General features: G+C 43.3%; 2 protein-coding genes across 7 annotated transcripts in view; both read left to right on the forward strand.

The window, feature by feature from the left end:
* The window catches only part of zbtb49 (zinc finger and BTB domain containing 49), a 40,996-nt gene extending 38,885 nt beyond the window's left edge, over positions 1 to 2,111 (forward strand). For 3 of the 6 annotated variants that reach the window (XM_055644701.1, XM_055644709.1, XM_055644736.1), the window contains one exon: positions 512 to 2,106. In XM_055644701.1, the coding sequence (XP_055500676.1) occupies positions 512 to 1,194 (683 nt within the window). In that variant the 3' untranslated portion in view covers positions 1,195 to 2,106. Of the gene's footprint in view, positions 1 to 511 lie in introns of all 6 variants that reach the window. The other 3 variants (XM_055644718.1, XM_055644745.1, XM_055644727.1) reach the window with 2 other exon arrangements.
* Positions 2,112 to 10,124: 8,013 nt separating this feature from the next.
* LOC129697128 (calcium uniporter protein, mitochondrial-like) overlaps positions 10,125 to 17,980 on the forward strand; it is a 35,111-nt gene continuing 27,255 nt past the window's right edge. Inside the window, exons 1-2 of the mRNA XM_055635410.1 lie at positions 10,125 to 10,377; positions 14,504 to 14,664. Of these exons, the coding sequence (XP_055491385.1) occupies positions 10,302 to 10,377; positions 14,504 to 14,664 (237 nt within the window). The 5' untranslated portion in view covers positions 10,125 to 10,301. The remainder of the gene's footprint in view (positions 10,378 to 14,503; positions 14,665 to 17,980) is intronic.

The following is a 17,980-nucleotide window of genomic DNA, read 5'->3' on the forward strand; positions in this document are numbered from 1 at the left end:
TAGTTTAGTTTAGTTTAGAGATACAGCGTGGAAACAGGCCCTTCGGCCCACCCAGTTCGCGCCAACCAGCGATGCCTGCACTTACCACTATCTTACAGGGTCAATTTCTAATTTTACAAAAGCCAATTAACGTACAAACCTGTACGTCTTTGGAGTGTAGGAGGAAGCCGGAGCACCTGGAGAAAACCCACGCAGGTCACGGGAAGAACGTACAAACTCCGTACAGACAGCTCTCATGCTCAGGGTGTAACCTGGGTCAATGGCGCTTTAAGGCAGTAACTCTACCACTGCGCTACCGTGCCGCCCTCTTAGCTGGTCCTATTTGCCTGTAGTTGACCTTTTCATAAAATACGAGCAGCACTATTTCCTTATTTATTATTGCTCTTTCAATGAACACCACAGCTAAACTGATCTCAGTTGTGGAAGGAGGTTTCTTAGAAACATATGAAAAGCAAAGTCATGGGAAGCTGAATAATGTAATATGTTAAGTTATTTTAATTTTATCTTGCAGGGAAACGGTTTGCCGGTTCTGGCGACTTGCGTCGCCATGTCCGAACACATACTGGCGAGAGGCCATACAACTGTGAGACGTGTGGTAAATGCTTCACCCGCTCTGCCGTTCTACACCGACACAAACGAATGCACTGCAGATACAATGGAGACCATGAAGTAAGAAACGAGGAAACTGATAGCCCCGATGAAAGTTATCAACATTCTGCAGAGCAAAGATCTCCAAACTCCGAGCCGCTCAGCCAGGTTATGCAAGTTGACTTGTTGCCTGTATCTCCTTTAGATAAGCTTCGAGATGACCAAGAGGAGCCTTCTATTGGAGCGCCAGACCAGTCAGCACCCGCGCATGAAAGTTCTCATTCTGAATACAATTCGCTTGTGCAGCAAGTGGATGACCATCAGAATAAGATGGTCTTGGGCTCTGCCAAAACACACAAGCCTCCAGTTTCCCAACAGCCCAATGCAGACGCTGTTGACAGTAATCCACGGACTGAAGACTCTTCCCAAAACTCCTCGACTGTGCGATCATCACTTACTAGCTTGGACATTCACATCAATGTGCCCTTTGGAAATCACACACCCAGCGTTTCATATCGAGCTAATGAAGGACCTTTCCTCTCTAGCCTGACGCTGTGGGGTTTAGCTATGAAGACTTTACAAAATGATAATGATTTGGATCAATGACAGTCATATGCTTTAGTCCTGCAAACTAAGCGGCAATTTAAAAGCACTTTGATTTTATTTTTGCTGTGATTGATGGCTCAAGAAGAAATGTATTTTTATAAATTTTAATAAATGTAATCGTAGATATTTAATGAAATCTGATCAGTGGGACTGAATGCTAATTAATGGTTACATTATGTCGAGATGGGTAATTTTGTCCTCGAATCAAAAGTGTCCCAATGTAGGCAATAAATTAATTGATGAAAGTATCTCGGCAAAGTATTTGCAGCTGGAAATTCAGAGCAGTTTATAAAAAGTCATTGACTGATCTTCCCTTCGGAATCAAAAACATCAGCTCCCTTCAAAACCTCGACACTTATCCTTTGTGTCATCTGTTCAGTCTGAAATAAATAATGAACAAAATATTTGGTGGAGAAATGATTGTATCGAATTTTATTGGCGAAGCATCCAGTTGGTAGCAGAAATTTTATTTTGTTTGTATTTCTCTCATGGGACGTGGACATGGTAAACATTCCTAATCAGGGCTCTCACTTAACTTTTTTTCCTGTTTCCAGCCGGGCAACCTAGGCAACTTTTTAGGTTGCCAAATGGCTGTTTAGGTGGTCATTTAAGACGGCTTGCATGACACGTGCGATAATGTGCTTGGACGAAGTGCGTAGTTACCAGTCGGAATTATGCTCAATGAAGCATTCACATATTATTTTGGCTTCAAATAAAGTCAAAAACGAAACATATTCACCAATCAAGACATGATATATACCACAATGACATGCAGCAAAATTATATCTCAACTCTTTTTGCACGTTGCAATTAATGCAATTTCTATTATTTCTTTCCACTTCCAAACTAAAATGTGGTTGGATTATTCAGTGTATGATCAGCCTCGGTGAGACCAAGTGCAGGAAAATTGGAGGAGCAGCACCTCATATTTTGCTTTGCTAGTTTACACCCCAGCGGTATGAACATTGGCTACTCCAATTTCAGGGAGTCCTTGCTTTCACCCTCCTTCCCGTCCCATTCCCTGCTCTCCCACAGTCTACTGCCTCCGCATCTTCCTTTCTTTTTCCCGCCCCCCCCCCCCCCCTCCCCGATGAGTCTGAAGAAGGGTCTCGATCCGAAACGTCGCCTATTCCTTCGCTCCATAAATGCTGCCGCATCCGCCGATTTGCTCCGGCTTTTTTCTCATACCAACGGGATCTCACCACTGGCCACATTTTCTCATCTCCTCCCGTCGGCTTTCCCTGGTCAATTTGTTCCTTCCCACCCAAACCAACCCATCTCCTGGCACTTTCCCTTGCAACCGCATGAAATGCTACACTTGTCACTTTACCTCCCCCCTTGACTCCATTCAATGACCCAAGCAGTCTTTCCAGGTGCGCAGAGGTTCACCTGTACCTCCTCCAATCTCATCTATTGCATCCGCTGCTCTAGGTGTCAGCTGCTCTACATCGGTGAGACCAAGCGTAGTCTTGGCGATCGCCCTCCTCTCAGTTTGCAATAACCAACCTGATGTCCCGGTGGCTCAGCACTTCAACTCCCCCTCCCATTCCGAATCCAACCTTTCTGTCCTGGGTCCTCCTCCATGGCCAGAGTGAGGCCCACCGTAAATTGGAAGAGCAGCACCTCATATTTCGCTTGGGCAATTTACACCCCAAGAAATAATAAGAACATTGTCTTCTCCAATTTCAGGTAGTCGCTGCTTCCTCTCCCCTTCCAAGCTCTCCCTCAGCCCACTGTCTCCGCCTCTTCCTTTCCTATTCCCGCTACCCCGCCCCCCTCCCCTCCACCCTCACATCAGTCTGAAGAAGGGTCTTGACCCGAAACGTCGCCTATTTCCTTCACTCCATAGATGCTGCCTCATCCGCTGAGTTTCTCCAACATTTTAGTCTACCCATTCACATAAGCTGTCATCCCACTTTCCTCACCCACTCCCTACACATTCGGGGCAATTTTACAGAAAAGTTAACCTACAAAGTCAATGCGTCTTTGGGATGTGGGAGGAAACCCATCCTTGTAGGGAGAATGTGCAAATTCAACACAGACAGTGCCCTAGGGCAGGATCAAACACAGATCTCTGGTGTGTGAGTCAGCAAGTCCACCAGCTGTGCCACTATATTTTGTTTTCCAACATGCAAAAAATTATACGTTGATAACTTTGGTTACTAAAAAAATAGAAAGATTAAACGAGAACTTACCGTTTGAAGTTTGATCTTTATTTTATGAGAAGTTGCAGTGAGGGATTATGTGAAGAAGCCCGCCAGTCCGCATGCGCATCAATCTTCAAAGTAGCTGTATGAAACCACAGAATAGTTGCTGACCTAAGCTATAGAAAGATTAAAGAGCTAGAACTACCGAATGATCTTTATGAGAATAGGGTTGGAAGTGGAGGGCACGTAATCCCTCACTTCAACTTCTCATAAAATAAAGATCAAACTTCAAACGGTAAGTTCTCGTTTAATCTTTCTATTTTATTTCGAAGTCACGTGAGTGACTACGTGAAGATTTCAAAGCTCTGTGATTTCATGCAGACAGAATCTGGGTGTGAAACACTTAAACAAATAAACCATTAATGGTAGGAAAAAACATGAGTTATTAATATCATGATGCTAACTTGCATACATGGCCATTGCTCTAAACTGGCCTGTAGTCCCAATACACAGTTGAGTTAGACAATATCTTATGCAGCAATGTGCATAAAGCTATCTGCAAATATCCAGATATATTCCACCAAATTTATAATTTATAAACCTGCACTATATAAACCTCATGCTGTATGATGAAAGGGAAATCCAATCTATTGGTTGCTAATGAGCCATCAGCAATGTTTTGAGACTATTGAATAACAAAATAACTATCTTCCATTTCATAGGCACCAGCAACTGAGTGCACTTGTATACCTAATGACATCCTTAATCTCTGCTCTGGTGGATATGCTGTCAATCTCAAATGTACGCAATCGTGCTCATTTGCTTATAAGATTATTTCTATAACAAGCTACCCTAATAGAGAAACATAGAAAATAGGTGCAGGAGTAGGCCATTCAGCCCTTCAAGCCTGCACCGCCATTCAATATGATCATGGCTGATCATCCAACTCAGTATCCTGCACCTGCCTTCTCTCCATACCCCCTGATCCCTTTAGCCACAAGGGCCACATCTAACTCCCTCTTAAATATAGCCAATGAACTGGCCTCAACTACCTTCTGTGGCAGAGAATTCCACAGATTCACCACTGTGTGAAAAATGTTTTTCTCATCTCGGTCCTAAAAGATTTCCCCCTTATCCTTAAACTGTGACCCCTTGTTCTGGACTTCCCCAACATCGGGAACAATCTTCCTGCATCTAGCCTGTCTGACCTCTTAAGAATTTTGTAAGTTTCTATAAGATCCCCCCTCAATCTTCTAGATTCTAGTGAGTACAAGCCGAGTCTATCCAGTCTTTCTTAATATGAAAGCCCTGACATCCCAGGAATCAGTCTGGTGAACCTTCTCTGTACTCCCTCTATGGCAAGAATGTCTTTCCTCAGATTAGGAGACCAAAACTGTACGTAATACTCCAGGTGTGGTCTCACCAAGACCCTGTACAACTGCAGTAGAACCTCCCTGCTGTATCACGTTAGTATCACGTTGAGACTAAGCCAGAGATTGAGTAAAAGCTGTGTTTTTTTTATGCTGTGATCAGTTGCTGAAAGCATAATCATCTTAAGATACTGGTCCCATTAGGAAAATTAGAGGAATATTTGCATAACAATTTACTGATATACAGCACACGTTACACTGAGTGTAGGCTATTAGAGTGGTCAAATAAAAGACAACCTGCATAATGTTAGAGATTAGTGGGTAAAGAACCAATAATTTATATCCCACTTATGGTACTACAGAAATGATAATACCGCACAAGCAATGTCAATTGTGCTGTCGTATAAGTTCCTCTAGGCTCAAACTGGAAGCCACACAAACCTGTTGCTTCCGTATAGAATTGACTCGCATATGTTGTTCACAAGGTTCTCATACAATCGTGCAGAGCTAGCTGCCCGAGAAGACAGGCTGTCCCAGCCGTCACACGTCAATGAGTAAATAAGAGTTGCTTCAGCCGCCTACCATGGCGTGGTTGAATAGGCAAATTGGCACTGTTAAATTTCATGTTGCCTCATTCGTAATATCGCAAAAGATATCTACCGACAACTCATAAGTTTTATCATTTGCAATTTTGCATAATACCTAAAACTAGATGACATAATGCCTATTAATCTGAGAAGGGCAGCATAGGCTTTCACCACTAGCTTTGTTATCAAAACAGCAGAATCTGTGCCTTATGTGTGTAGATATGACAGAGTATGCAACTACAAGATCGATTCTCTGAGTCAGTTAAATTTCAGAAACCCAATCAGCCATCTTAAACTGGGTAAGTAAACCCATAATCCGATTAGTCTAATGCTAGCCCGATTTGGCCTGCACCATGTTTCTGTAATCTTGAGAAGCATCAGAAATATACCCCTCTACTCATTGGCCAGACCACTCATCCTCGGATGAGCTGCACTCGAAACCGCTGTTCCTCTATTCATCCTACGGACGGAATTTTTTTTGGCTTTCCTACCCGCAGAAGATGTATTATCTAATTCATACATATCGCTGATAATATATAATCAGCAGCTAATGAATAGAGCTGAAACCACAGTCTCCCTTAGATGTGGGAATACAAGTTCCCTGTCAACTCTTGACTAAGAGTCGCCATGAATACTCACCGTTTTCCTTCAGAATGGAGATTTGTATAATGCAAGGCCGATTCAGGAATTACCTCGCAGTCCTTTGACTGAAATCACATGTCTAAGTCGCCAGTGCACAATACAATTTCTTTGACCCGCCACTCAATCAGGAATGCTGGTATTGAGAGTTTATGGATTATTATAAATACATTGTTGATTCACAACATGAAATCGCAGGTCAGATAAAGTTTTATTATATGCCAGACGAGCTTCTTGCTGGTAACTACCTGTCCCAGAGAGGGTGGCAAAGATGATTCCAATGAACCAGGAACTCTACTAACGGAGGAGAATAAAGGATATGTTGAGATACTACTTATTCTATTGAGCAGTCTGATAACCTCAATCACAGATGATGAAGCAGTGCTTCCCTGGTCACTATGACTTGTATGGCCAGTCAGTTCCATGATGGTCTACCCTGATCCAGGTAACCCAGCTGTTCCTACTTAGAACTTACAGAAGTTACTATGCAAGGCACCTTGCCAATGTCTCTACATCAAGCTGATCTTATCCCAGAGACAGTGAAAAATGACTAGACAGCCCATGCTGACAGTAAACCCAACCTGGGCCGACAGACTGCTTCATTTCGGAGTTAACTGAAGTTAATAACGAGACCTTACTTACCAGCGTCTCTAACCCCAGGTCAATTTTCTTTGTTGGAGCTTCAGTGAAGTTCCATTTGCAGGCCCTGTCTGTCATGCTTGTCATTTCTGTTAGATAGCTGATGCCGCTGGTCAACTTCTCTTGTAGTGGCTTGTCCGTCCACGAGGGAATAGCGGTAAGAGCGCACAGCTGTTCCTCATGCAATTGTCATAAATCATGCATTAAAGCATGGGATCCCGACATATAGTCATGTTCAGGGTCATGTTTGGAGTCAGTCCATACTGATCTCTGACACTCTCTTAGAGTGGGAGAAAATTGCACCCTGAACCAGGCGTTGCAATATCCGTATGCCTCGGACTGTCTGTGCATGCTTCCATAACACCGAGCATATTTTGTGACACCATCTCCGATAGTCTTTCAGGTGGGAGGAAAATACGAACCCTGAAACCAGGGCAGCTACAGGCTTATGACCTGAACTGCCTGTGCATGCTTCCGTAATACGGAGCATAATATATATGGCTCCATCTCCATCACTTTATACATCCAAGTGGGAGGACTTATGCAATCCTGAACCAGGAGCTGCCTCAGGCATGTGTGCACATACTTTGGCGCCATCTCCATCACTACGCTTATCCAAGTGGGAAGAAAATTGCAACCCTGAACCAGGAGCTGCTTCAGGCATATGTGCATATACTTTGGCACCATCTCCACCACTCCTTGCATCTGAGTGGGAGGGAAATTTGCAACCCTGAACCAGGAGCTGCTGCCTGACATGCCTTCGTAAGACGGAGCATTCCTTGTGTTATAATTTGATTCATCAGATGTTCTAATTGGGACAAAGCCCAATCACATCTGCCATAGAAGTCCCAAGACTTGGCTATGACTTTGCCCCGACTTGGGGTTGTCAGGCTGCTTCCTTTAGCAGCCAAACCAAGACTAGCTGCAGATTGGAGTTCTGTTGGTATCATCATTTATCAAACAGATTGCACCTGGTAGTGACTCAGAGTCCTTGCTCCCTTCTGGAGCCAACGGAATATTACAGGAAAGGACTGGAGTGCCTCTGGCTCCCATAAGCCAGACAGAGTGGGAGAAATACTGCAACCCTGCCAGGTGTTGTCATAGGCAATTACGTTTATATGATTAAAAGAAGCCTATCCCTATAAAATCAGAGATTCACTACTTTATCGATATGCATATACAGTAGTTGGAGTACTATATGCATAGTACAGTAGTTATTTTATGTTGTAAAATAATCTTCCACAGTCCCCTCTAATGAGTGGAAATTACCATGACGCCACCTGGTGTAGCTCCCACAGGTGACTGATAGGCACAGCTCAACCAAGGCTTCCGGAGGTTTTTGTCAGTCTCCCTACCTGCTTCCACTACTTGCAACCTCCGGCAACCACCTGCAACCTCCAGGAACTGCACGGAAACCTTGGGTGGGGCGCAAAGTCTCCAGGGATTTCCGTTCAGGTTTCCAAAGTGGGACAGGGGCATTATTCAAATAACAAACAAATCCCATTCACAGAAGAATTCACAATATAACATGCTTTTTAAATCTCACTGTCATGAATTTATATCCCAGATGGAAGGAACTTAATGTTTAATTTGCATAAGTTAATCTAGACACATCCTAGCAATGTTACAAAATTTTGAGATTTTAAAAATCAAGTCTGCAATTTATCCCATCAGATAAAGCATAACAATAAGTTTAATTTGACACCAAATTCACTTTCATATCTCAAGTATTAAAAAAGTTATGGCAATTTTCATACTCGGAAATTAGCATCTTGTTCCCTATTGATTTTCAATGGACATTACAAAAAAGCTGTGATCTTGGATAGTCAAAAGCCCATTTCTTAAGGAAAGATTAACATTTTTAAATAGCCTAAGTGTCCAAAGATTATTCACAAATAATTCACAATATAACATGATTTTTATATCTAATTTACATTAATTTATAGGCCAAATGGAAGGAATTTAGTGTTCAATTGCTGTAAATAAATGCCCATTTAAATTGGCTTTCTAGTGGGTTCATGTGAACGCGCTGGTTTAGAATGTTCACATCGCGCTGGATTAGTGCCCTCAAATGCCGAGAAAAATACTGCGGGATATAAAAAGCCCAAAATGAACTACTCGCTATAGATAACTTTAATTACAGGGTTATATATATGCCCCATTTAATGTAAAAATAAGGTACATACTTTTAATTGTTTGCTTTATAAAACCCTGGGGCTGCGAGAGGTTGCGGAATGAGAGAGTAATTTTAAAACTATTATAACTATATTATCAAGGCCTATAAAACTAATAATACCTTTTGCGACCGGGTCTTGCAGCGATTTTTCGTTAATGATTTACTAGGCTGAACATCTGCGATTAGAACAGCCTAGTAAAAATCGTGTTTTAAACCCGCCCCCTCCAAACAGCGCCAAAATCGCGGACATGGCTTTGGGCAGATTCCCAATGACGATTCAGGTAGGTTTTGTAACATACCTACACATCCACTCAATTCTTTTGCACAATACATGGGACTAAAACTGATATTTAGTATAAGAATATTGACTATGGATAGACAATAACACGAAATATAGATGATTTAGATGCTCTTATGACATGTTTGTCCAAAAAAAAGAGCATTTAAATCATCTTGCAAGTGGGTTTTTCTGGAACGTGATCGATTGGAATGTTGCATTTGCGATGAATTTGAACTCCATATCGGCTGAAAAAACACTGTTCGTATGGGGCCCAAATCACATTTTCGCAACATAAAATTAGATTAAAGCCATCCCAAGAAGCAAGTTTATATGTAAAATAAATTACTTACCCTTTGTTTTGTCCCGCTCTTGCAATCCGTCACGATGTAGGCGTTGAGGGCGATAGAAGTCGCTTTTTATTTTAATCTAATTATTAAATTGTCTCACAATTTATATATTATATAAAATCCAGAACGGAAGTCTGATCGATTATTCTTCAGCAGCTAGCAGCCCGAGGAAATCCACCTCCTACAGGCAGTAGAAAACTGGATTTTAATCCCGCCACCCACCCCCCCCCCCCCCCCCCCCCCCCCCCTCAAAGGCGGCAAAGTCGCACACATGGCCAGTGGCGGAACTGCAGCGCCGCTGAAGGTAACTTTTGTAACATCGCTAGTAGTTAACTGATCGAATTCACAATATTGTCATTCGTCAGCCAGATGTTTGTCTCAACTCTGATGAATCGTGCTAATCTCCATTAATTAACAAGCAAATATGCGTGGATATGCATTGATTCATGTAGAATTAGTGTGTGGATTCTACCTAGGTGTGTATCGAACAGCTATGGCCTGAATAAAATTGTGGGCTGAGATGCTGCATTTCCACAGTGGGGTCAACAATGCTGTTCTGTTATGACTGCTGTATAGACACAAAATGCTGGAGTAACTCAGCGGGACAGGCAGCATCTCTGGAGAGAAGAAATGGGTGATGTTTCGGGTCTCGACCCTTCTTCAGAACCGTCTCCACCCGAAACGTCATCCGTTCCTTCTCTCCAGAGATGCTGCCTGACCCGCATAGTTACTCCAGCATTTTGTGTCTATCTTCGGTTTCAAACCGGCATCTGCAGTTCCTTCCTACACATTGCATGCTGTATAATGAGTAAAGAAAGAGAGTAATAAGAGTTCACAGATTTATATTTTATTAGAATGATTTAACTTTCAATTATGTTATTGTTTTCCTGCAGATGGCACCAGAGTTTCTGCCTCCACTCCAATGTATGTTCTGCTAACAAATAACTTTCAATTAGTTATTAATGAGACAAAGTATTCTGTAATACCTCCGAAAAAAGGTAAGAAACGTTTCTTGATAGTAGTTTGGACAAGATATTTTTATTCATGATGTTTAGTGGTCTTTGTAACCTTTTCCTAAAGAAAGCAAACCTTATGACATTCACATGACCTCCTGTCTCATGCTCATTGTTTGATTTCCTTTTTTACAAATCATCCCAAAACTGAACCATCTCAATCTCCAAATTACATTGCTCAGTATTTCTCAATACGGAAAATGTTTCTTTCAATGTCAGTTATGTGGTTAATAAACCATCTCATCTGTTCTGCTGCTGGAAAGGACACAAAGAGCTGGAGTAACTCAGCAGGTCAGGCAGCATCTGTGGAGAACATGGACACAGAGTGCTGGAGTAACTCAGCGGGTCAGGCAGCATCTCTGGAGAACTTGGACACAGAGTGCTGGAGTAACTCAGCGGGTCAGGCAGCATCCCTGGAGAACATGGACACAGAGTGCTGGAGTAACTCAGCGGGTCAGGCAGCATCTCTGGAGAACTTGGACACAGAGTGCTGGAGTAACTCAGTGGGTCAGGCAGCATCTCTGGAGAACTTGGACACAGAGTGCTGGAGTAACTCAGCAGGTCAGGCAGCATCCCTGGAGAACATGGATATGTGATGTTTTGGGTCAAGACCCTTCTTTAGACTGCTGGTTGATTTGAATCGGCTCTGTTTATTTGTCTTTGCACCATCTCCAATATAACCCAAAAAGATCAATAATCAGATTCTTGCACATTTCCATCAATCCGTGCCCAGTACTATTTGGGGAGAAATAGATCAGATTTCCACTACACATTGTGTGCATTCTGAGTTCACACAAAAAAAGAAAAGCTCTAATCTTACAATTATGAAGCAATGTTGCAACAAATACTAGCTATATTCCAAAATTATACATGTTTCTATTTACTTGAACCAGTTTAGATTGTTAGTTCATCAAAAACTTTCTTTTCAGTCACTTCCCTGGTGATATTTGCACATGCTTCATGCCCATATTCTGTCTGATAGAGTCACAGTCATAGAGTGATACAGTGTGGAAACAGGCCCCTCGGCCCAACTCGCCCACACCGGCCAACATGTCCCAGCTATCCTAGTCCCACTTGCCTGCGCCTGGTCCATAACCCTCCAAACCTGTCCTATCCATGTACCTGACCAACTGTTTCTTAAGCGAAGGGATAATCCCAGCCTCAACTACCTCTGATAAAGTGCTAGAATAAGGTCTAAGTTTATATGACTGAATTCAAATCATTAAATGCAAATATTCTATCTGCTTTGGCAGCCAGCATCAGAATCCTTATATCATATCTGTTGATGATGCACTCTCTTGACAAGTATAAATGTGTGACGTTTAATATGTTCAGTGTTTTGTTCAGTTCAAACAAGTCTTAATACGGGTTTGCACATTGCAATGTATAAAAATGGAAGAGGACCTTTGATAATTGTGTGCACTCGTTGTACCAGACACAGACATCAATCAGTTGAGACTTTATTGCCTTCAATGAAGGATGTTCTGTATAACTCTACGTTTGACCATGTTAATTTCTGTGAAGTGCGTTGGGATATTTTGGTATGCAAAAAGATATAGCTGCATGCACATATTTGCTGTTTCATTGCTTCAAGGTCTTCTCTTTTGATCCACTGAGGGTGGGTTGGTTCATTTTTGGGTCAGAGAGCAACACTGCAGTTGGCTGTAGCTCCTCTGAGGGGAGCAAATATCATCAGATAGCCTATCAACATGCTCCTAGTAAATGATCATGTTGGCATGGTGCAAGAGGAGAGAGAGAGTTCATGTGAAGCTTTACTGTTGGATTAGATTAATTTCAGGAATTAATGATTCAGGTCAGAAAGAAAATTAGTTATGGGTCAAGTTTAAGTAGAAGTAGAAGCTTCATTTTTTTAGAGATCTTGCATGGAAACAGGCTCTTCGGCCCATCGAATCCACACTGAACATTGATCAACAGTTGACAATATCCCACTTTCGCATCCACTCCCTGCACATTAGGGGCAATTTTTAGAGGCCAATTAAACTACAAACCCACACGTCTTTGGCATGTGGAAGGAAAACAGAGCATCCAGAGGAAAACCACATGATCATTGAGAGAATGTGCAAACTCTACTCAGACAGCACCTGAGGTCAGGATCGAACCTGGGTCTTTGGCGCTGAAAGCATTGCATGCGGAAAGGTATAGCTGTCACACACTGATACTCTACACAACAGGCTAACACTGAAAGAATAGCAATGAATTCCAGACCAAATTGTAACATTCCGTTCTTTGAAAAGATCAAATAATTCTAGTATCAGATTAAGAATTCACACGATTCACGTTATCCACAAATAATAAGATATGTTGAAAGTATATTTGCTGCAGAAAGAGGACTTTAAGAAGAAAACAGAAGGTCTGTGAGGTCATGAGAAACCAAGGTTATGATATAACATTAGAACATGATTGTCATTCCAAGCTTTAGTGTAAAGATTTGAATTTCACTGACCAAGAGCAATCGATTCAAATACCATCATTTATTTCCGCATGGAACATTATATGTCATTTCCATACAATTTGTTAAAGTCGATATATAGATGAATACATATGTTTACAAATGCCAGTTGCAGATCTGAGCACATTACCTGTGGTTTTGAAAATTTTGAAAGCTGCCACCTGTTTTAGGGTTTAAGCAATAGCCACTGCTAACGCAGTTCTATTTCTTTACATGCCATCTCCAGAAACACATGAAAACACAGATACTGGTTTACAAAAAAAAAGTGCTGGAGTAACTCAGTGGTTCAGGCAGCATCTCTGGAGGACACAGATAGATGGCGTTATAGAACAGCCCATTATATGTAATACTTCAATTTAAAAAACCTTGGCTATATTTAGAAGCAACTATTGTCACTGAAATTAGGGTCCCTATTAAGAGCAAGGGAGGTGGTGTTGTTCATTGTTCCATGTCAACTCCAGCCTCTGTATTAGAAGGCTGCAGATCTAAGCCCATCCCAGAGGTTTGATCTCACCTTCTAAGCCAGGGGTTGGCAACCTTTCTGTCTAGGGGCCAGAACGTATGTCTGTGAGCGGATGGTGGGCCACATCTATCACGTGTACACATGGATCCGGCCCCGGATGGCAGGCATCAAATCACGTGTTCACAGGTAGACAAAAATGCTGGAGAAACTCAGCGGGTGAGACATGCAAGGATTGCATGACGCTGCCTCACCCGCTGAGTTTCTCCAGCATTTTTGTCTACCTTCGATTTTTCCAACATCTGCAGTTCTTTCTTAAACGTGTTCACAGAAGGTGCGCGGCCGTGCCGGCGGCTTTGCGCAGGATGCGGTACAACCAGAGCTCGGCACTCGGAGCTCGGATGATTACGGGAAAAAATATCCGCCTGCGGGCCGGATGATTTTGTGTTGATCTAAGCCATCCTGAATAAGAGGACACTGTGAACCCAAAACGCCATCTATCTGCGTCCTCCAGAGATGCTGCCTGAACCAATGAGTTGCTCCAGCACTTTTTTTTTTAAACAGTATCTGTGTTTTCTTGTGTTTCTAGGAGCCCTATTTTGATGTTTTCATGTGACATTAAATCTAGGCTCCCTTGGTTTTTTGATAGATATATCATATTGCAGTATCTGGCCACCACTCAGGAAATCTCAATTCCCTTGTGTTTTTGCGTTTCTTTAGTAATCAAAGATTCATTGTATTATGAGTTTTGGAAAACTGATCAGTTGATCCGACTGACGAGAGACATAGACGGTGATGTAGCAAGATAAAGAACAATGAATGAAGAAAGATGTGCAAAAAATGTAACAATGAGAAAAAGAATTTGCATATCTTTCATTTGTCCTTTCTCTCAATGTTACTTTTTTGCACATCTTTCTTCATTCATTGTTCTTTATCTCTCTACATCTTCGTCTATAGCTCTTGCTTTCCCTTTTCACGAACTAGTCTGAAGAAGGATCTCAACCCGAAACGTCATCCATTACATCTCTCCAGAGATGCTGCCTGTCCGGCAGACTTACTCCAGCTGTTTGTGTCCATCTTCGGTTTAAACCGGCATCTGCATTTCCTTCCCACACAGCTGATCTGATTGCTTGGACTTGCGTGTTAATTCATTTTTGAATGTTTTCCATCCAATACCATAGACCATGTGAGCAGCGAGCAGTCTACAGAGATGGACAGTGTGAAAGACCAGATCCAAAGGCTTTATGTGGCGTTACATGTAGAAAATCACCAGCTCATCAGAGAACAGGAACTCCTGGAGAAACTGGAAGAGCTAAACGACCAGCGACAAATTATTGAACAGGTCTGTAAGTTAGAACAGGTTTTGCCTCACCATTCTTAAGCATCTTAGCTCTTAATTTGGCCAAAAGGTTTTCCATCAGCCAATGCACCAAGTAGTGAGGTTGTGTGTGGCAAACTTGATTGGGTCAGCAACAGAGGTGCTTCTGTATCAATGAGCAAGTTCATAAATACAGATGACGATGTCTGCATGAAATCCTTCTCTGAAGAACCTGTGACTGCTAGCCATGAAATATAGTAAATAGGCCCATTCTGTGGGAAGCGAACCCAAAATGTCACACACGTGACAAGATTTCATCACAAAGTGATACATTAGAAATTGTGCGAGACATCTTTAATATGGAGAAATTGACATATTCCTTGAGAGTCAAGGAGAATTCATTTGAGAAGATTTGGGAAAAACGGACTGTTTATTTGAGCCATGACACCAATTAGATAAATGCCAAGCTAGATATGGGAAGATTGTGTTATATAGAACTAGATGGTATGTTTGTATGAATGTTGAATTATCTCCAGATAACTAATCAATGTAATGGTTTTTCTTTTTTTAATTTGGTAAGTGAACCACACGGTCTTATTCCAATTTTTTTTATTTATTTACTTTTTTTCCCCCCCATCTACTTGTTTTTTTATTTTGATTGCTGTTTTTCTTACTTTGTTTTATTTATGGTGATGGTGTTGCACTGTTTTGAAAATATCTCTTAAAAATCAATAAAAATGTAAGTGAAAAAAAAACAAAGTGATACATTTAAAAATATTGTAAGAGATTAATCTTATTGCTATTTTCCTACCCTACGGAACTATAATGCATGTCTGCTAAAGATATGAACTTCCCAGCTTTTTAACATTCACAGAGTTTGTAAAATGCTTCCAGTCGTATTTGATCTCTGACCCAAAACAAACATTGTCAGCATAAATAACATGTACAAATTTCACTTGATAAACCGAAAAAAATATGAATCGTATATACAGCACAAAACGATATACCTGTAATGCTTTCAGTTAGAAGTGTATTCCATAATTTTTTGTATTTTTTGGTCACACATGTGACTAAGAATGGGCCAATGGTGTATGTGGTAATAAAATATAGCAGTAAAAAAACTAGCATAAGTGGGACCCATTGGGTCCCATGTTCACACGGGAGGGCTGGTCCCCCCACGCAATATTCCACCTCTCCACCAATTCCAATGGGTGTTGTGGGCTGAAGAGACTGGTCTCCAGAGGGCTAGTATATACATTGTGGTCCAAATGGATTATTGGGGTGGCAGCTCAGTCCCTCAAGCCGGATGTGCTGGCAGTTCACTCATGGCTGGTGGGCTGGCAGTTGACACGGCTATTCCTTGAAATTCCATTTCAAGCAAGATGCAATGCCACCAAATGGTAGGGAAATTCAAATCCATTTCCCTACCATTTTAAGCAGGGTGCAAGGCCACCAAATTCAAGTGCAGTTTCTTATGTCCCTGTCTCACGGTGCGAGTCCACCCACGAGTGATCCCGAGTGAAAGAAAAAAAACACTCATGGTTGTCTACGAGATTCCAAGTTTATGTTCACGAGATTAAACGAGTTCCCACATGTATGTCTAAGTTTGCCGTTTACTTCTCATTTCTGCGATGTACCAAGTTCCTCTCCCGAGTTACCAAGTTCCTCTCCTGAGTTACTCTTGGGCCAACCGTGAATGAAGGCCTGTTTTAAGTACCAAATAGAGGAGCTGGACAGCGTCTCATACAGTAAGTATATTCTGATTCAGTATTGTAAGTTATTCAATTTCAGAACTTAAAAAAAACTAGGCAGGATCTCGGTCCTGCACTCGCTGCCATTGTGCAACAAGGAGGTGGTGGCAGCGAAGCAATAGTGTTAAAGAAGGCAGCTCCATCCTGCGCCTTTGAGTTAAAGATAGAATTCAGCGGGGCCGCATCTATTGATATGACTGACAAAGGGAAAAAGCGCACCGTCCAGTGCCAGAGCTATGCTGGGATCGTTCTCTGCTCTTATCTCTCTCTTTCTGTGTGTGCATTAGCAGGGGGAAGAGCTGTCTACCTTGCTGGGGCACAAGACATCTGCCACCTGCCCCTTGCTGCCATCAACTTGTTTGTTCCTTTGGTGTGCCCAATCTGCCCTGCTCCCATCCCAGCCCTGCCCCAGCTCTCTGCCCCATTCTCTTGGAAATGTCGCTTCCGCTGCTATAACGAGGAGGGGTCCGGCTGGCTGGTTTGGTGGGTGGGTGGGTGGGTGGGCAGGGAGGGGGAGTACAAACCACCAAATCCATTCTCAAAAGTCGGGAGGATCCGTGTAGAACTCATGTTTCTCTCTGCTTCATATACGTGGGAATTCCATCAGCATGGTCACTCAGCGGGCAGGGAGCATCTCTGGAGAGAAAGAATGGGTGACGGGATGATGCTTCCAAAATTCTGCTGCGTCTTTGTGTTACTCCAGCACCGTGTGTTCACTTTTTGTCAACCAGCATCTGTCCTTTCTCGTGTAAGACATTATTTGTATCCGTGGCAGTTGATTGTCGCTCCCTTCAGTTTCCCAGGGGGTCGGGATGGGACTGGAGTTGGGAGGGAGAGGTGGGGGGAGGGGGGGGGGGGGGGGGGGAGAGGGGGGGGGGGGGGGGGGGGGGGGGGGGGGGAGGTGGGGGGGGGGGGGGGAGGGGGGGGGGGGGGGGGGGGAGGAGGGGGGGGGGGGGGGGGGTGACTTAGTGCGGGAGACAAGTGCGGGAGAGGTGTACTGACTGTGTGGGCAGACACTTTGGTAGTGATTGCCCACCAGTCTCAAAAGCCTCCGTGTCTCCCTGTCCCTGGGATAGCAGGGGGCGATCAAACAGCACAATACCCCCCTCCCCCTCCACGCCAACACCAAGGGCAACGATCCCAAGGCTTTAGCGTCAGAAATAGCGGGCAGGCGACAATCACCTGCCATAATGCGAGAGAGATCATGCACTGTTGTACGTCTCCTTTGCACGTCGATGTTTCTGTCTTTCTCCATCTCATTGTTGGTCCTGTCTGTCGCTACCCCCACCCCTCTGCTTCCCGGCCATATGTGTGACCCCTTCCCTCCCCCCTCCAGCTCCCCGCCCATTGAAACCGGGCGCGGGGGCTTCGCACCGTTTTCACGTTGGCAACGCCAGTAGGTCAGTGCCAGTCGCCCGGGGCAGATGCTCAGGGGCTCCCTCCCAGCGTGGACCAGGACCGGGTGGGGGAATGGGAGTCAGCGGGCTCGCCGGCTCTGCCACACCATGGGCCGCCGACAACCCAGCCACCCGTCCACGTCCACACGCTGGGTAGAACAGGAGCTGAGACTGGGAACTGTACCGCCCTTG

Source organism: Leucoraja erinacea, chromosome 1 (genome assembly GCF_028641065.1).
Source record: "Leucoraja erinacea ecotype New England chromosome 1, Leri_hhj_1, whole genome shotgun sequence".
NCBI lineage: Eukaryota > Metazoa > Chordata > Chondrichthyes > Rajiformes > Rajidae > Leucoraja > Leucoraja erinaceus.